This window comes from Ursus americanus, chromosome 4, assembly GCF_024610735.1.
Source record: "Ursus americanus isolate L20-20 chromosome 4, mUrsAme1.1.p, whole genome shotgun sequence".
Lineage (NCBI taxonomy): Eukaryota > Metazoa > Chordata > Mammalia > Carnivora > Ursidae > Ursus > Ursus americanus.
In genome coordinates, this window is record NC_142130.1 from 28,806,931 (window position 1) to 28,827,492 (window position 20,562).

Consider the following 20,562-nt stretch of genomic DNA (forward strand, 5'->3'; position numbering starts at 1 on the left):
CATAAGGAGAATATAGATGAAAATCAGGAGAAAAAGACCAATTTTATCCAAATGAACTCATTTGAATGCAACAATATTCTTACAAATCCAGGCTGCTTCTTAGAGGGTGCATATGTTTTTAAGACTAAGAAACAATACAAATCTGCTCAAAATCTGGCCCAGAAAGATGAAATTGCTGTGAAAATGATCAATTACATTATTCTAATACCATCTAATTTACTCTAATCACTTTTTCTCTAAAAGATTTATCTTGTCTATATTCTTCCATGGATCTGCACGGCCTTTGGCATGGTGCCAGCCCCCAGAGGTGGTGGGCGGAGCACCCCAGCTGCAGGATGAGCGTAGTGTCTAGACCTGTCCCCTCCATTCCCAGTGCAGGCTCCTCATTCTTGCCCTTCTTGGAAGCCCTCACACAGCTTCCTATTTTGGCTCCCGATCTTTGCTTCACATCTCCTTCCTGATACCCCATGGTGGTTGGACTTTTCTGGGTGGACCTAAGCCAGATATTTACTCTCTGCCTTTCTGCCTCAAAATTCTCACCTCTGCCTTATCAGATCTACTGGGCCCACCTCTCCTTCACTGGGTAAACCATCACTTCCACATTCATTGATTTAGACTTGTGTGCTTTATGTATTTGGGCTTCGAAAATATTTTACCTCCTGAAAGAGAAGAGGGTCAATTAAACGAGTACCTGTTTCAGACTTGCAGAACGTGGCCAGCATCTCTGGGGCACCCTTCATGTACACATGGAAATGGTCCTCCCCTGCCACCTGAGCGACCACAGACATCCTCTGCAGACTTGAGGAAAACGGAAACTGGCGCAAGATGGCTATGGCTTCCACGGGACTCTGAGGGAGCGCCAAGAAAGGGAAGCTTAAGATGCCTGTAGGTGAGATTCAGCAGGTCCACACCAACAAACAGGGTTTGTTCTGGCATGAACCCAGGGACATCATGAAGTGGTGTATTTGTCACACATTTTCTGCCTGTCTCTAAGGCGACTCCCTGATCAAGTTGTCTGGTCTGCAAAGCCCTTCCCCATGGCTGCCTGGAGAAATCCTAATTATCTTCCAGGCAAAGTTCATAGGTCACTTCGTCTGTGGTGCTTCTCTTTCTCAGAAACAATATTCATTCCCACCTCTGGACTCCTGCAGCTCTTTCTTCAGCTTTATTATAGCACTTGGCACATTGTCTTGCACTTATTTGCACCTATATGGATTTTTCTACCCACCCATGCATTTCTCCAACACAGAGCCCAACATGTCTAGCTCTGAAATCACTCTATCCTTTAGCACCTAGCATACTGCTGTAACTTACACAGACACTCCGTGAGTGTTTGTTGAATAAATTAAAGGACAGATTCATGAATAAATTAAAGGATAGATTCAGGAATGAAGGAGTGAGCAAACCCATAGATACTGTTAGGATAAGGCAAAATAATAGGAATATAAAAATAAGTGAAAGTGAGGAGAGATTTACTAGTTTCAAGGAGAAAGAGCCATCTGATTTAAAAAAGCAAATCATACCCAACTGGCTTTTGGTCCTGGTTTTATTATGATGTTTGAATCTGACACCCCAAATTTGCAGTAGTCTGCATTGCAATCTTCCATTATCTGTTTTAAAATGAAAACGTTCATAAGATTCCTCAGAGAAAAATAATAAGAAAGAAATACCTCTCATTTGCATAGCACTCGAATCTTTTCAAAGCCCCTTTTACATATTTTCTCTTCTAGGCCAATTATCTGAATACCATCATTGTCAAATTTCTGTTGCATTGATTTATATTAAGGACCTTATTGTAGAATGTCAAAAAGCCAGAAATATTGTGACTACTATTTAAGTAGTAATTGATGGAAGAAATGCTAGCTACAGGCCAATGGCTCTTCTTGAATAGTATGTCTAGTAACTGGACGAGAGTTTAAGTAGAGATCTACTCTCCAATACAGCTGAGCACATTAGCCCTCAGATGAGTTAGGGTTGGGTCTTAAGATAAACATGGTATTACTTCTTATTCTATATCTGTGTTACTAACCTAATTGGTTAGCTAGAGAATTAGCAAGTTAGTTGCTAACAAATCAGAATGCATGTTTGAAAATGGTTTGTATTCCCTGGGTGTTACAACAGTGTAAGTTATACCATCTGAGAAGCCAATATTAACTGAAAATATGGGAAAGGCCGTCCATTGTACCAATCAGAAAATAGGAGACAACATCTGGCTTCTGTTCTGTCACTTACCTGTTTAACCTTGGGGACATTACTCCATTTCTCCAGATCTCAAATTTCTTCTGTAAAACATTCTGATATGCCTTCTAGTGCTAAAATTCTTAGAGTCTACAAAGATATTCCCCCCCCTTACGTTTCATGAAAGGTTCCTAACCACCAAAGGATATTTAACTGGAGACTGCTTCTCACCCAGCTTTAAACTCAGTGAATCACCTTGTACTTTCATGCTTTGTTTGGGGGGGATACCAGTGTTCTTAAAGACAGTTCTTCTTACAGAGCTAATACTAAAGACTGATGTTCCCACCCAAGACCCAAACTTGCATGTTATTTGTACAAACAGATCAACCCCGCCCCCCCCCCTTGATGGAGAAGAGGCACTGTCTGAACCAGGATCAAAGTCACATATAGTAATAATGACCCTCAGCAGCTCATCATTGTGTCAACGTGAATGATGCTGCTGAGGACATTGTAATGATTACACTAATTCTTCCCCATTAAGATCCAAGAAAGTGATTACTGCTTTGTCTTTATGTCAAAAATCTCTCCACAGGAAATGCTCGAATTTTAACTTACTGATATCAGAAATTTCCCTGTTAATCAGGTTTCTTCTTCATTACTTTGGCTTCTAGAAAGCTACAATTTTCCTTCTATACATCTTTAAATTAGCCTTTGTGAGGTGTATTTCATGTCCCTGTAATCATTTGTTTCCATCCCTTCACCATTCTGTTTAACTGCTGTTCTGTAGTTGATGTATCATTGTCAGTAGCTTTAAAACATGGGTTTGTTGTTGTTGTTGTTTGAGAGCAGAATAATGTAATTCATTAAATTGTGAATGAAAAAATGAGTGCCCTCCACTTATTGGGCACTCTTCCGTGCAAGCAGCCCCTCTAGGCTCATAGGCTCAGTGCTTACCACAAGCCTGTGAATGAGTCACCATTATCACTAATGCCCATGGTAGGTGATAGACTCAGAGTCTTTGTTCTGGATTTGGGGTCACACAGCTAGAAAGTGGTGGAGGTGAGAGGTCTGCCCACCATGTCATGACAGCCACCAGGATGGTGTTATGCCCTTCAACCGTCATTCATACTCAGCTCAAAAAACTGAACCAGTTGAACCGGGGGACCTTCAGTTTGGTGTCTAGACCTAGACTGTCTAACACAGTAGCTACCAGCCACTTGTGGCTACTTACATTTAAATTAATTAAATTGAATAAAATTGAAAATTCGGCTTCTCAGTTGCACAGCCACATTTCAAGTAGTCGATAGCCACACGTGGCCAGTGGCTACTACACTGAACAGCACTGCTTTTGCCTACCGTTGCTCTGAGGGTGTTACGGAGATTAATTGTACCATGTTTTGGCCTGTCAAGGCTTTGTGGTCAAGTAGGTTTGGTCAATGCTGCATATCATAGTCACTCTTGAATATTCACAGTGTACCACAATATATTAAAGAAATCCTGTAATTAAGAAATCAACTTTAGTTTCTTAAAAGAGCAATTCTCAAAACTATTTGATCATGGAACACTTTCATGTTGCACTCATTAACAGAGTTCTTTGGAGCAGAGGTTGGGAAATTCAGGTAGAGTCAGAACTTAATTCACATATTGTTATAAATCTTCTCTGGGTTTCAACCACAGTTAGAAAAGCTTTACCATTCCCAGTAAGGATCTCTTCAAGTTTTTCTCATTTAGATGCACCAAGAAACTATCACCTTACCCAGGCAGTGCCCTCAAACATTTTGAGGTCCAGTGGGTCTCCCTGGATGGTCCCGTTGAGAAGGATCAGAGAGTGGCAGGTGGCCATGGCGGCACACAGTGGGCTCCATGGCAAAGCCTTGCCTGAGGCAAAGCTATGGACTTCCTGAAAACTGATATGGAAGATGATTAATAAGTGAAGGTCTTCAAGAAAATCATTTTACCCATTCCACCCCTTAAATCTTACCAATATGTAGTTTTAATAATACTTAACTCTTATGCTCAAATCCTTCCATAGCTTCCCATGCCCTGTATAAAGTCTGAGCGTTTGGATATAATCACAAAGACTTCTATCAGATTACTTACAGCCAGCACCTGTGGTGGGAGTAGTAGGGGAAGGCTCAGACTGACACCTGCAAGCTCTACAGAGTAGGCTCTAGAAAGCCACACCCCCAGGCAAGAGGTCTCTGGGCCAGTGAAGTAGAAGGGATGTGAAGGAAGACTCTCTGCTGATTTCTTTTTCCTTCAAGTAAAAGCATACCTGGGCTCTGAAATGTTTTTCATGACTCAGCCTTTTGTCCTATTTCCTTTTGTCCTATTTCCTGAAACTTCTGGCATGGATATCCAACATTTGAAGCTCACTTTCCTCTATGACAGTAGACTGGCTGGGTTAATCTTCCCCTTCCTCCCATCTTACAACCAAACAGTGATTGTATCCAGTTTTCTCTACATCCCAAAATCTTACTTGGGGAAAGGGAAGGAGAGGAGGGGTGAAAGCTGCAAACATTCCATTCCCCTTTCACAGTCTGGCCAATAAAGGGCAAAGCAGTGCCTGTTTGGACAAAAGCCTGGCCCCACCATCTGAACAACCAGGAGCTGAACCACATGAGTAGGGTTGAACCCAAGTATCTTCGGCAACGTCCCACTGCCTGTCTGCTATCTTGTGCCAGAGCTACACTTGGCCCCATCACTGTCTTGGGGAGCTCCTGAATGACTCCTTCAATGACAGAGCCTCAGCCATGTTTGGAGCCAATGTGGAGTATCCAGAGATTAGGAGCAGAGGGATTTGCACTTGGACTGAGAAGGCAGATCTCAGCCCCACAGAGAAGGGAGCTAGGGCCCTGCCCTCCTTAGCTCCATTCTGGGGTAGCATCTCTGTAATTGCTCTCCCCCCTCCACGGCCAGCTTTTAGCCATGTCTATAAAGATTTTAGCCATACATGCTTCAAGATTCTTTTTCAAGTGGTATCTCGGTCAGGTGGTTTTCCTCATTCATTCCTTTTCAAAATTATTTTCTACCATTTCTCTACTATGTTTTTCTAAAATCCAGGACTGTATATTATATCAAGCAACCATTATTGTTTCTTCTTCTCTCTTCTGATATGTGTGCCTTAATAGTAGCCCTTTCCACAGCCTGTATTGTGCATGGAAGGTGGGTGCATTTGTGACTTTTTTTCCCATGAGATGTGAGCTCCATGAGGGAGGGGAAAGAGCTCTTCCTTTTTGGACTTCCCCCACCCCACCTCCCACCAGCCCAGTAGCCCCCAGCAATTCTTTGCAGTTTTTAATTGAGCACAATTCTGATTTTACTCTTTGTTCCTCTGTTTTATTCATTCAATTCCTTACTCATCCAGCTCATTCTGTTTTTCATGTGGAGTTTGAAGGCCTACTTTCCCTGTCTGATTTTGTACTTAGAATTAATTTAATTTAACAAATTAGAATAATTGGGAACTAGTTCTAGTAAATTATTATATATATTTTACATGACATTCATCCCTCACCACTGGAAGGATGGATCTGAGTAGCACCAAAGTAACCACACCAATCTCACATTCCATCTTCGCTAAAGTGCCTACCAGTTGTCAGCAGTCGGGACAGTCCCCCAGAGGTCCAGCCCATCTTCTGTAAGAGTGCCAGTCTGGAAGAAATTAGAATTGGTGTTAACATAAAATTTAGAGCTTTTAATTATATCATGACTTAAACAAAGCCCAAGTTCCCAAGAAATTAAAGTAGATCTAGTTGTCCAAATCTCTTGTTTGTAGACATCAAATTTTAAATCCCAGAAGGGTACCTGAAGGAAAGATTCAGCAAGTGACAAACGATTCCCCAAAAGCCTATGTTGATAATTAAACGACTCTAGATACTAGTCATTACAACAAAATGCGAATGTTTTGTTTTTGTGTGTTTATTGTTGTACTTGCTGTTGTTAAACGAGAGGCGTTCAGTGAATGGAAATCCAATAAGAACCAGCGCGAGTTTGACTTTTCAGTTGGCACCTGCTGTCTTTCTAAAGCAGAGCTCAGAATTTTTTCTTTCTTTTCAAGACGATTTAGTTCATAGTTTGCCATCTGGTTCATAGCAATTTTCTAAAATATGGGTGGCATGGTGACTGTCCCGATTGATAATGAAATGTTGATAAAGGGCTTTGAGAATTTAGAAAGAAATGAAGTGCTAATAATAAATATTCATTAATGCCCATGAATGGGTTTTATTGTTAGATCAAGAGGAAAATGTTTCGGAGATTTGATTTGCTGTATTATGAGAGGGTGTTTGTCACATAATGTAACAGAGAAAGCAACATGAAACTAAGGACTATCACAGCACTTTGAATTTGTTCATTACTTCAGAGTCCACTATTAATTACAGACCCCGGTGTCTTTATGCAAGAAGCCAACTCCCAGAGTAAGCACGAGGCCCCACTGCTTCAGCACTGTCAAAGCTGAGCAGAGCACTACCAAAGGCTGGGGTATATCCTTTTTTGATACTGACACCCAGGTCTCTGTCATCATTCTTTTAAAAGTTATTTCTGTATAAGACACTGAATTTTCTAGTCTTCTATCAAACAACATTTCTGTCATTAGAAGACATTAAGTCAGCATAATGCTTTACAGTGAAGTGCTTACAAGTCTTCCAATTCTTACAATTGAGTAAACAGGAAAGGGGCATTCTCAGGTTAGAGGTGAAATGGGCAGCCTCAAGGTCCAGTGGCCAGCAGGTTGAAGAGAAAGAACCAGAATCCAGCCTGTCTAGACAAATGTTAAATACATTTTGCAAAGTATGCAGAAAGACAAAACCCATACCAGACTTCCAATTAAAGAATTAAGGAATCTTGGTTTCGTTGATTCATTGGGACTTCACAGAAAACTAACTAGCTTTGTGTGAGTTATTCCTGGAAGAACAACAGCAAAAATCTATTTGTTTCATTTCCTTCCTGCATTGTATAAGGGTCCCAACCTGTGTGTTTAGATTTCAAATCCTCTTGAGTTGTTCCATTTCAAAAAGAGTTAGCAGTTTGATTCAAACTGAAATGTTTTCCTGATGCTCAGATTATATTTTTTAGACATCAATATTTTGACACATGACAACAGAATTGATACCGTAGCAAAACAGAAATGGGACTGTGTTATTTCTCTGTGTGAAAATGATCCTTATACAATAAAACTAGCCATGAACAGAAAGAAAACTAAATTATAGTTGCAGTTGTAAAGGGAGTAAGATGAGAAAGCAAACTTCTTAGCATAAATACTAGCCCAGGCTTGGGTCGAACTGGACAGAAAAGAGAGTACTTGATTTATAATAAAGCAACATAAACTAGAAATATATGGGAACAGATGTACTCAGAAGCCCAGTGGTGAAATGTCTTCTAAATGGAAATAACAGTAGATGGGGCTTCAGTTAATTGTGGGGTGCTTTATTCCAACAGCATGTTGGTAGAGTTTTACAATGTGAAAGCTAGAAAGACACTTAGAGATCATTAGAGTTCAAACTTCTCTTAAAAGGGCACACAGAAACTTAGTGCCAGATCCAGGATTTGACTTCTCATTTTGCCAATTCCCAGTTCAGAGTTCTTTGCACTATAACATGTTGTCATGCCACTGGGATTTGGCCAACCATGCTGAGGAGCAGTCCCTCAATTGTTCTAGCAAAAGAGCACATGAGGATGTGGAGGAAAGAACTTTATATGAGTTGTAAAATGAACACCGTCTAAAAGAATCAGTTCTAGATACAGATAAATATGTAATGAACATGTTTTATAAATCTCCCTCTTATATTATAGGCATTAGTGAGGCTATGGGGTAAGTATTGGGAATCCTTATCAGAAAACTTCCCAGGGGCTGTTCTCTGGTCCTAAAACTAAAAGGAAGTTACTGTTAAGTTAACCCTAGTGGTTCCCGACAAGTGGGATTAAGGACATTCTTTGCCAAAGGAAACTCCAACAAGAATAGAACGGAAATAATCTTAGAGCTGTTCGACTTCTAGCTGGGGGCCAAGATTCATCAAGCCTACTACTCATGGTGCCTCTCCAGCTGGTGACTCTCCATTCTTGCCCTCCTTGCCTAGGACAACATTCTCAGATAGCTTCCTGTCTCAGTCCTATCTCCCCTCTGTCCCTTCTCACCAATTACCCTGGATGAAATAAATAAAACACACCTATACAAATGTCACCTATCTTCTTAAAAAATGGTAGGGATCCCATTCTCCTTCACAACAAGGTTCCACTCCTTAGCTTGGCATGTCAGGCCCTGAGCAATTGGCCTGTCTCCTCTCTCCAGTTATATCCCCTACCACACAACCCACACTCCATTGTTTTCTGTCCCCCATGTGCCACAGGCCCTGACATCCCTGTGCTTCTGAACTGCTTGCCTCTGAGCCCAGGGCCCATTCTGTCTAACAACCAAAGCCACAGCTCAAAAGTGACCTCTCACCCATGGCAGGTAACTTCACTTCGATGCTTTATTCACACCTCTTTCAGCATGCATTTCACTGCATTATCATTGTCTACACTTCTGTTTAACCCGCTTCCTCAGCTAAGTCATGAGCTTCTGCAGAGCAAGGAGCGTCCCATTAATGGGGCTCCTGGCCAATGTAGATTCATTAAAAAGTGGCAAAGCCTTTATCAATTACTCAAATGTGAATGAAGTGAAGACGTGGAGGAAGCAGGTCAGGCCCACTGTGTTATAGCAGTTAAATTGGTCTGCCCAAGCAGAGGGCAGGATCGGAATAGCAGGTGACTGAGGCTGAGGTCCCTCCAGGTCCCCCATAGGAGAGGCATAGGAAGGGGTCTCAGGACCTGTCCCAGAGTAGCACTCCTCCCCATTTGGACATACTTCTCCCCTGCCACTTTCAGAACCCTAAGCACAGGTACACATTCGCTAGTCCTGAGTTTTCCTAACCCGGGGATCAAAGGAGAAAGGAGGGACCGAGTGCATAAACACAGCCATGGTCCCCTCCCTCCCTTTCCTTTAAAGAAGCAGAGGAGAAGAAGAGAATACGTTCAGTTAAGTGCAGGACAAAGCACTTCAGGGAACAGAAATGTTCCTCACATTTTTTGCCTGAAAAAGCCAGTCAGTCATAGAAGTGATTATAATAGATTGTCTTAAAACCCAATACAGGGACAAAAATACTAAATTTCATAGGAAAGGAATTAATGATGTGATAGCTAAACCAATTCCTTAGGACTCAGTAGAGTGGGCTTCTAGAACATGGTCTCATGCTAGTTCACTGTGTGACCTTCTCTGGCCTCAGTGTTCCCATCTGTGAAATGAGCGCAGCGAGCCAGGCATTCTTGGAGGCCTTTTCCAGCTCTGCTGTACCTTGAAATCATTAACCTCCAACGTGGAAAGTTTAGATCATACTTTGTCAAAGCACACAAGGTTTATCTGCCCACATATATTGATTCTCTGTGGGGAGATACAGAAGATTTTCTTCTTCCTCAGCCTCTTCTGTGCATACACGATGCCTGTGGTCAGGGCCGCTGGCAGCACAGGAGGGACAGTTACGGTGAAGAGAAGCAGGGCCATGGTTGTAGTATCTCTTGAAGAAACCTGGGGAGGGAGGGACATACAGGTTAACTCAGCAGAGCAGGCTGGCACCCTTTCTGGCACCATCTCCTGTAATACTGCAGGAGCTCTAGAAATTCAAAGTATTCAAAGTGAGCTGGCTCTTGGTGAGGCTGAGAGTTCTCTTAGGTGTGCCTAAGGAATGGGCAAGTTGTCTCCCACTAAGAACAAAGGAGACTCTGAATCCTACTCTATGTCCATCCTGCCCTTTCCTGACTCTGTTCTCTTCACTTAGCATTCCCTCCACCCTGAGCACCATCTCTCCTCTGCTTGTCATAACACACCCTCTGGACTCCCCAGGCACGGAGACCATCTTGGAGTTGTAACATTTCACACACTGGCTTGACAGTTGGGTTATAAATCTCCCTCGATAGCTTCCAAACTCCTTGGGAGCAGCAGCTCTGGTTTATACATCTTTGAAGTCATTTTCAAGTTCACCTTATTCATCTCTAGATACAGAGCCTCGCACAGTTTCTGACACAGAGGAGAAGGTACCCAGCACACATATGAAATGAATGGTGACTTGATAAAAATGATGACCAAGATTCTGCTAAGTTTCCAGCATGTATTATCTGCTATAGGGAAGTCAATAGTAAAAAATAGCTTGCTCTCACTGCTCATGTTCTGGGGCAGGCATTGCGTTAGGCTACATACATTATTTAGTGACTCCCCATGACAACCTTGTGATGTAAATACTGTTATTTTTTCTATTTAACAGATAAGGAGACCGAGACTTAAAAAAATTAAATAACTTCCTCAAGCCACTTGCTGGTTAAATGGTGAGGATCTGAACCCTAGTCTGTCCCACTCCAGGGTACAAAGACGTGACCACTGTGTTATATAATCAATCCGGTTCTCATGGAGTCAATATCCCATCAGATCTGCAGAAATTCACATCACTGATAAGAGTGGAGACAAGATCAAGTCACAGGATGGCTTGTTTTATTTTTCAAATGATCTAGATATCATTGGCTTTACCCTAGATTTTTATGAAATCAACCATCATTTTAGCCATAAAATCCTCTTCTGAGTACTGGAAACACAGATTCAAGTTCAGTAACAATGCCTGCTAGATACACCATTGGTCCAATCTCAGTTTATTACAAAATCCATCATTCCCTGCTTTTCCCAACTACAGCCAATTGAGTGTTGACCCCGAGGACTCAGCCTTGTCAAGTCCTGAGCCAGGACAGATAGAGGCAGCCAACAGGGCCACAGGTTATGACCCACAAGAAGACCAGGTTTGTGATTAGTATTGCTGCTTTGGTGTATATTGGGTGCTGAGTCCCGCCCAGGAAACCTTTATTCCCAAACACTGTAGGGGCTTCTTAGTCCACACGAGAGAGCTTTTTGCTTGTTTTCCTGCTCAACACTCCTGCTCTCCATATAAAACTGGCACATTGCCTCAAGTTCCAGCAGCACTGGCTTTAACAGTCTGCGGAGCTCTTTCCAGGGTCCACGCTACTGGTGCCAATATACTAAGGCTTCCTTTGCCCTTGCCTGACCTAGAAATGCTCCCTGGGGGTTTTTATCAGACTGAAATGACTACCCAGAGTGCAACTGTGAGCACGAACATTGCCTGGAAATTCTTGTGACTGTCCAGCAATATTTACCCTTCTCTCCAATAACACACACATAGAATCAACTAAAGCTACCAATTTGGGCATCGTAATTAGGTCACCTATACCCAGTTTCATATCTATGTTTGGACCCTTTTAGTCACAATTTTTTCTTCCCTATAAGCTCACATTGCTAAGATCCTAAGATGTCTTACAGAAGAGACTGCACAGTTCACCACAGAATCAGACTCTCAGGACCAGGAAGGACCTCAGAGGTCAATTGTGACAACACTTCTCTGTCCAGCCAACACAAGTATTAAGAGGGACATTCAAATGAAATCAGACACCATGAAGCTTAAAAGGAAGTGGGGATCTATGCAGCATACAATTCTGTAAAAGTGGACTTTAATAATTTTTATTTTTATTTTTTTAAGAGAGAGAGAGTGTGTGAGTGGGGAGAAGGAAGGGGGAGGAGCAGAAGGAGAGAGAGAATCTCAAGCGCTGAGTGTGGAGCCTGACACAGGGCTCTATCTCATGACCCTGAGATCATGACCTGAGCTGAAATCAAGAGTCGGATGATTAACTGACTGGGCCACCCAGGCGCCCCTGTAAAAGTGGACATTTAATTCCACTGCAGAACCTAGCAGAACACAGAGCAACTCATGGCCTGCATGGTCTGTCGGGCATGCCTTGGACAATGTATACACTCAAATATTTCAACATTCCCAAATAATCCAAATTTCTAGGCATGGAATTCAAGATTCCCTGCAATGTGACCTATTTCTACCTTGCTGGACTTAATGTCTCAGTTGCTTACTGGTTCCAGAAGACTGATCTGCATTTCTTACTTTGTTCTTTGCTCACTCTAATTAGTATGCCCTTTCTGCTCTCTGAACTGATTGACTAAATCCTTTCCGCCCTCTCAGACTTGGGAAACATGTATTTCCTCTGAAGCTATGTGGGCTTAGGTATTGTGAATGTCACACGTGCAGTAACCTCTCATTCCCACCCAAGCACTGAAAGGAGCTGTGAGCTTTGCAACTTTTCCAATACAATTTTCCATCCAATATAAGTTTCACTAACTACATATGGGTACTTAAGTTGAAATTACTCAAATAACCACATTGGTTAAATTAAGTTCATTAAAATAATTTAAATGAAGTAAAATTGAAAGTTCATTTCCTCAGTCACAGTAGCCACAGTTCAAGTGTTCAATAAGCACATGTGGTGAAGAGCCACCAAATTCAACAGCGTCCGTATAGAACAGTTTCATCTTCTAGGAATGCTCCATTAGACAGCCCTGTCTCACAGAATGATGGGGCTAAAAGCTAGCCTTATCTAACCCTTTTGAGTTAGGTCAAGTTCCTTGAGAAAAGCTATGCTATTAAAAACCTTACCCCCAATACTTACTCCATGGTACAGATATACACCAAGGGCATAGAAGAAACCCACAACTCCAAGGCAGGCCAGGAACACTATAAACTTGAAGGCATCATTGTATAGTTTGAAGTTCAGAGGCCGAGGGTAGAGGATGGATCTTACCAAGTCCCCTTTGGCGGTATTGTAACCTACATGAAGATAATTGCAGGTGGAGTAAGGTCCTTTAATACAGTTTCCCACAAACCCAAAATGGTTTGCATTGAATTAAGGATTGATGAATAGTGTCATTTGAATATGGAATGAAAACACCACTGCTAACAGTTTATTTATAGTTATTATTCTTACAAGTTGCCAGGAGCAATAAATGGCATTCACTTAGCCCTGCTCAATTTCTCTTGCTCTGGGAGTCAGTGCTTCAGTGGCTCACACAGTGCAGCTCCTCACTCATGCATGAGACTGGGGAAAAGAAGACTAAGGAACCAACAGATGCGGTCACCAGAGAAGATGAGCTGCTGAGCGAAGACTTTAAAGCTCAAATATGTGTTGAAAATAATAGAAAATTAAGAGAAAAGGAAAGCACAAAACAAGTAATTTCTTAAATGTATGTGCCTCTCTTCATGTCATTCATATGCTCAAAAACCTTCCAGAGCCTCTATGTTTTATAATAAAGTTCAAATTTCTAGGCACAGCGCTCCAAGTCAATCTGGTGTACTCCTATTTTGCTAGACTTTTAACAATGCACTGCTCTCAGAGGACCCAGTGCATTCTTTCCTTTGTGTTTTGCAGAAAAAGATTAACATGTCTTCTTTGGCTAATCCTTCCCATCCTATCAGGCTTGGCTCAAAATGCCACCTCATCAAAGAAATGTTTCCAGAATTCTATTCCCACACTTCATACCAAAAATAATTTCTCCCCTTCTTTGTAGTCCCTGTAACACTTAATCACATGACATCTATCACTGTTCTTTGTTTAGTTAGCTCTAAATCCTCCTGTCTCCTGCACAAGACCACAATCTTCTTTAAGGGCCAGGAGTATCTCTTTTTCCTTTAGCCCTCAGGGCATAGCACTTTGTAGATACTCATTAATATCTAAGTTATTGGCCAAAAAAAATTGACTGCTAGATATAAATCAATACTGTTAAGTATGAAACATGCCTCAATGCCACTGCTTGGTGAACATCTGGTCTCCTCAAACATGGCTTTGCAGCTTTGGAAAAAAAGGGCAGAGCTTTCTCTAACCTGTTGCCTCGGCATTTTATAAGCTCAGATCAGGTGGTTTCCATGATTTCCATCCGTTAGCTCCTGCTTAACCAGTTGGCTGAGAGATGTTCTTATGCTTACTGACTACTGTGGAACAAAACTTGATATTTTTAATGAGAAAAAGTCAGGTAGAACAATTGAATAATAGACTAAGACAATACAGACAATAAAGGGCAAGGTGTGTTTTGAATTTGTGCATATGTGGGTTAGCAGAAACACGGGTCAGGAGTGAATACAGTGAGCTAGGACCAAGTCACAGAAGGTATTGGCTGCATCATGTCATGTTAAATATTGGGCATAATTTTAGTAGTCTTGAAAAGTTTTTGAGCATGGTGTGCATAAACTGCTTCAAAATACATTTTAGAAATACGACTTGGTGACAGATCAAGGGATAGATAGAACAAAAGACAAGACAAAGTATTTCAGACAAAAGCTTGAAGGGAACAGTCAAAAGAGTATTTCTATTGTAATAGTTAGACAGGAGATGATGAAGGGCCTGGACAAAACACCAACTGTGGGGATGAAGGAGAGGGAGACAGGACTCAGGAGGTATTTGTAGAATCACCAGGACGTGGTGCCCTACGGGAGAAAGTGAGGAGTTAAAGGTGATGTGGAGAGACTGGCTAGATGGTAATGCCTTCAACAGAAAGAGGAGGATGAGTCCTTTAGATGCTTCGCCTTTGAAGTGTTTGTAGGGAATAGGGAACCCAAGTGGAGGTATCCAGCAGGGATCTTGAAATAATAGCCCAGCAAGCGCAACTTTGAAAGGAAAACGTCCTCAAGCAATAATGGTTGGAACTGTGTTCTGGGTAATCACTTAGAGTGGGTGTAGAGGGAAAAGAAAAGAAGCTTGCAGACATATAAAAACCAAAAACAAACAAACCAGCCAACCGACAAGAACATAGTCTTGCCTTTGAGGAAATGCACTTCATCTCTGTATATGCTTCATCATAGACAAGTGTTTTAACAATGAACCATTCAGCTGGAAATGGTGGCAACTCAGAATAATAATGGTCCGACTGGAAATGAGTATGGCTGTTATTACCAGGATGTAGCAAACTCCATATTCCTAAATAAAATTTTCCCAATTCGACTCCCCCACTTCTAATCATGGACTAAATTTACAAACGTGGAATCTACCAACCTGTTTGCAAGACAACTGCTCTCACTGGCCCCTGACCAGACGGCTTGACTTGGATAACTTCTGTCCCGCAGAAAAGGACATGTTTCCGATAATCTTCCAAGCTGTGGGATTTCCAGGCCACGGTGTTGTCCACATGGGGCAACGGTGTCTTTGTGACAGGTATACTTTCTCCTAAAGAAGATGGGAAGATTGTCTTTTGTTGATTCCATGTGACCTCAGGTAGTCGTTTAGAGCGGTACTTTCCAGTTTCAAGAAAGTATACAAACCACAGCTATTCAAATCTTAACTGCCTTTTCCCTGAGTCAGATGCTGGTGATGCAAGCCGTGGTATATTTGGTTATATTCCAGATATTTTTTTAAGGTCCACTTATATTTTCCATCCCTGGTCTGCCTGGTTTGCTGTTATAATTTAAAAAGCAGGGCATTTTAGCAAAGAGAGTTGTCACTTAAGTGTCCCCCAAGTGTTCTTTAAGCCCAGATCTATGCTAGGTAATGAAGGAGCTAAAAGTATGTGTAATAGCTACTATTATTTCTCTTTCACTTATTTATTTATCTGTTCATTCATCCATTCACTCAACAAATATTTTTAAGTGCTTATTCTGTGCCAGTCGCTGCTCTAAGTGCTGAGGATATAATAATGAACAAGACAGATAGAAATCTTGCCCTCAGACGCCCAAGGGGACAAGACACTAAATAGTAGTAAATAATTAATGAAAATACAATAAGATACATATTTGGGTAGTAGTACCAGGTGATCTGAAGATCTAATCCAAACAGAGGACCAGGAAAGAGGTCCTGGACAATTAATAAATGACAACTCAAGAGGAAATGAGGCCAACTAGATCAAGGAGAAGAGGAAAGTGTTCTTGGAAGCAATGAGAATAAGAGCATGCTGTGCTCTGGGCACTAAAGATGGTTGAGGGTGTTTGGGACATGGAGTGCGAGGGTAGAGGTAAACAGTCCTGGAAGTGCAGAGATGAGTGAGAAATTATGCTCTCATAAAATCTGTAAAATATTTTTCATGATCTTTCTGAAACTTGTAGTGAAAGATAGAAACCAATATAACAGGTCATCTCTTGTTCTTTCAGGATGATCTCAGCTTTATTCTCATTAATTAACACTTCTAAATAGATCAATAACATCTATCTTCATCTTTCCTCTCTCCTGTGTTCTTGTTCTATATTTCCCAATGGTGGGCTGTTCATCCCAACCTGGATATCCCACTAGCTTCTCCAAGTCACCATATCTACAAGATCTACAATCCATATTATTATTTTCATCACTAAATGTCTTCCTGACTTTTTATGGTACCCCCCTTCTGCTGAGTGACAGGGTTACAGTCTCAATCACCTCTGATTCCTCCTCTTCCCATGCTCTGCCCTCTCATGGACTGATTCTCCAACTCCTACCGCTTTTGCCCTGCAGAGTGGGCCTTGCTGATTCATTCTTGGACTCTTGCATTTGGGTCCCAAAGGCTTCATGGGCAGTTGCTGACTCATGGTGGCTGCCTTATCAATGGATTACCTGTAATTGCTTAGCTCCCTGACACAAAACACATTTTAATAATAATAATTTGAGACAACAGTAGAATTAATACCTCTTTTTTTAATAAGTAAGTAAGTATCTCACCCACAATCTTCCTTGACCTCCTGAGTTGGGAAAAACCTTCAGTCCTCCCTCCTGTGTCTCCTTTGCTATGATGCTCCGACCACACTCACACATTCTTGACGCTAGATAGGTGGGGGGTTTCCCCACAACAAGCAATTCTGTGACACTAGCAGGTTGTCCTACAATTTAACTCAGTGCAATTCAATTCTGACACTATTTACCTAGAGATAGCATCAGATCCCACAGGTTAAGGGCTCAGTCCCACAGGACTGCTCCCCCCCACTTCAGGTGCTAATTGCAAATCCACGTTGTCACCTGTGCTTCTTGACTCATAAATCTGAGTTTCCCACAAACCCCTTCTGGAGTTCAATTAATTTGCTAGAGTGGCTCACAGAACTCAGGGAAATACTTACATTTACTCATTTGTTGAAAGATGTGATAAAGGATACAGATAAATAGCCAGATGAAGAGATACACGGGATGCGGTTTGGAAGGGTCCCGAGTGCGAACTCTCTCGCAGATTTTCAGAGGCTCCTTTTCCTGCACATTCCAGCTAAACTAGGCCACTCGCATACCCTATTATTGACTGCCATTCTTTGCCAGTACTATTCCTCTACTTTTCCTGATGGCAGGAAGGCAAGTTATTTAAGATATAAAGAAAATTAGCTCAGAGTTCAAAAGGATACATTTCAGAGACAAAATAAAAATGCTAATAACCCTTCCTGGCTCCCAGATTTAAAAAGCACTAGAATTAATTCAAAATTCCATCAGTCTTTTGCTAAATGTTCAATTAGCAAAATAACATGTCATATTTCTAATTTGGAATGGGAGGAAATGGGATAGGCTGGTGATGGGTATTAAGGAGGGCACGTATTGCATGGTGCACTGGGTGTTGTACGCAAGTAATGAATCATGGAACTTTACATCATAAACTAGGGATGTACTGTATGGTGACTAACATAATATAATAAAAAATTATTATTAATAAAAAAATAGTATTGTTACCAAAAAAAGGAAAGAGTATTCTATTGATTATAGTTGCACAAATTCAGGTTCTATCTCTCCTAAGTAATAACTGAGGGCAAGGACTTTGACATGTAAATCTTTTTATACTGTTCATTTTCCTTGCTGGCATGTAATAGGTTCAAAAGACATATTTTTGCTGAATGCCTGGATGAATTGAATAAAAACAATTACCCAGGTTTTTCCACGATTGGTTTTCAAAGCTAGTTTTCTACATGGTGCATTTCTTACATTTTCTATAAGAAGCTATATAATTTTTAGTAGTCATCTTGAATATTCTCAGGAAATTCCTTTAGCCGAGCATTGTCCCTAACTCATTCTTTTTAAAACAATTATGATATTCATCCTTTGTTTGGATTTATCAGTTGTGTTCTAAGCGGCTTTGGAAAAGGGATAGAACCTTCTTGACAAATCTCCAAATCGCTGTATCCCCATTGTTTTTGAAATCAGCCTTCGTAAAAGCAGATACTTAGTGATAATTTCTAATGTTTGGCTGCTTTTGAATCACAGAATATTAATCCACAATATATTCTTAGACTAATATTAGTGGATGGCTTCTGCATACATGACTCACAGTATTGGTGGCAGACAGGCATTCAATCAACCAGAGATGGAAGTCATTTGGAGATAATGTTCCAAAGATAACATTCAAATCAGATATGATTTTACACAGAAATGACTTTCAAGTCTCTTTTACTCTATTCACATATTGATATGGAGTCTTGCGCTTGGCCTTTTTCGGAATCCCAAAAAGAGTGATTTGCCTACAAATGTTTGGAGGTCTAAATAGGCGGGAGAGTGTTTTAGAAGGAAGAACACTCATCATCAACTTCCGCAGGCTTCCGGAACCTGGAAGTCCTGGCTGCTATGAAGTGCGATTCTGTCCCTTATCCCCAGTGAGCCAGTGCCTCCGCATGAAACGCCATGTTTTTGTTTATTTGTATTTCGGGGGCCATTTGGCTGTAAGCTGTTGGAAGGTAGTGGCCATCTCTTATTTGTCTCGTGACTACAGCACACAACACAGCGTAGGCACTTCTGAACCTTTATTGAATAAATGGAAGGACACATGAATAAATGAAAGAAAGGAAGAAGTGAAAGACAGGAGGAAGGAAAATGAAAGAGAGAAAAGATCAGACCTAGGAACTCATTACAAGCTTGTGTGACAGGGTGTAGATGTGAAATCACCACTTCAGGAAATTCCTGTGTGCCCAGCTTGGATCTCTGCATACTTCCCACACACACATTTCAAACATGTCACTAAGTCTAATGAGTAGAGGGAGAAGGAGGGGATTGTAGCAGAGTGAATACTACCCCTCTCCCCCATAATTACCCCTGAGAGAATGAGGGGGCAGGAGGCTCTCAGGTCAAAAGGCCCGGATTTGAGTGTTTTACCTTCTTCATAGAATTTATAACTGTTGGAAAATTATGTCATTTACTGGTTCTCATGTTTTTTTCTCCCCACTAGACTGTCACCTCCACGAGGACAGAATCTTATCTGCCTTATTCACTGCTGTACCCCCAGCACCTAGTAGAGTGTTCCATAAATAGGAGCTAATACACATTTGTGGAATGAATGAATGAATGAATGAATGAATGAATGAATGAACGAATGAATCCAGATAGCAACTCTACCACTTTTAAACTGAGTGACTTTAGGCAAATGACTCATCCTTTCTGGGCCTTAGATTCTCCCCCCTTATAGAGTTATAGACAGAATGAAATAGTGTATGTAAAATATTAGCGCAGTGCCTAATACATATAAGAATTAAGAAAAACAAGCTATTGTGGCAAGAGGAATTTCAAAACATTAATAGAATTTCCCCCACAGTATTTATTCCTTTTTGCCTCTTGAAGGAGCTGGAACTTGAAGGGGCTCATTGCCTCCAGAGGCAGAAAGGACAGAGGAGTTGTTAACTGGCTTTTGGGTTTCAGAAGTCATTCATAAGTTTGACCATGAACTTTAGAGACCACCTGAGAATAAAAACAAAGCTTTTCTGTTCACCATGCCTTCCCTCTACTACTTTTCTCGCTAAATAAAAATCCTTGGATTAGCAGTTGGAAGAAATCAGAAGGAAACTTAGCTATTGTGTGTCTCTTAGAGAAGAGTAAGGAAACATTCTAGAAGTTTGTGAAAACAGAGCTAAAGGCACAGGTTGGCCTCCTTTTGCAGGGAGACAGGCCCAGGACATTTCCCAAGCCCAGAGTGGAGTAGGGATAACAGACAGGGGAGCTGCCCTAGACCAGACCCACCTCCCCAGTGCCTTGCGCAACCTCAGGTAGCCAGATTTGGGTCAGGGGACCCGCCGACTGATGGGAACGACTGACTTATGCCACTGCTTACTCTCAAGGATGGCAAGACTTGGAGCAAAAATAAAAACTAAGTGTAGTCATAAAATTAAATTTCTTGAATAGTTGAGCTTCATGGCAATCGGATGAGGCTAAGGAGAAGAGGAGAAGGAAGATCTTACGATGGGCATGTGCTGTGGGTGGGACTACCCAGTTGAGAGAAAAAGATGGTGAGGCACAAGAAATGACAGTTTTACCCTTCTTAGAATCCTCCTCCTCCTCGCTCCTGGGGTCCCTCCTGTCTGGAAGCAAAAGCCACCTCTCCCTGATACTTGCTAGCTGACCAGTCTGATCTCTTTTCACCTGGATTTCCTCATCTGGAAATTGGGTATTATAATAGCTCTTGTTTGTTTTATGCTATGATGAAGTGAGATATGAAAGTTATTTATAAAATGTAAATTGCTCTAGAGATGCTAGGAGTATTTGCTATTTTTCTTCTAAATAAAGACATAAATAAAGACTTCTATATATGCAGAGGACTGGTTTGCACAT

General features: G+C 41.4%; 1 protein-coding gene across 1 annotated transcript in view; it reads right to left on the bottom strand.

Annotated features, from left to right (window-relative positions):
* Window positions 1–20,562, bottom strand: part of ATP13A5 (ATPase 13A5) — an 87,864-nt gene that overhangs the window by 41,308 nt on the left and 25,994 nt on the right. The window contains exons 10-16 of the mRNA XM_045812599.2: window positions 15,094–15,264; window positions 12,721–12,878; window positions 9,548–9,736; window positions 5,768–5,829; window positions 3,935–4,085; window positions 1,524–1,610; window positions 692–848 (exon numbers count right to left, since the gene is read on the bottom strand). Coding sequence (XP_045668555.2) covers window positions 692–848; window positions 1,524–1,610; window positions 3,935–4,085; window positions 5,768–5,829; window positions 9,548–9,736; window positions 12,721–12,878; window positions 15,094–15,264 — 975 coding nt within the window. The remainder of the gene's footprint in view (window positions 1–691; window positions 849–1,523; window positions 1,611–3,934; window positions 4,086–5,767; window positions 5,830–9,547; window positions 9,737–12,720; window positions 12,879–15,093; window positions 15,265–20,562) is intronic.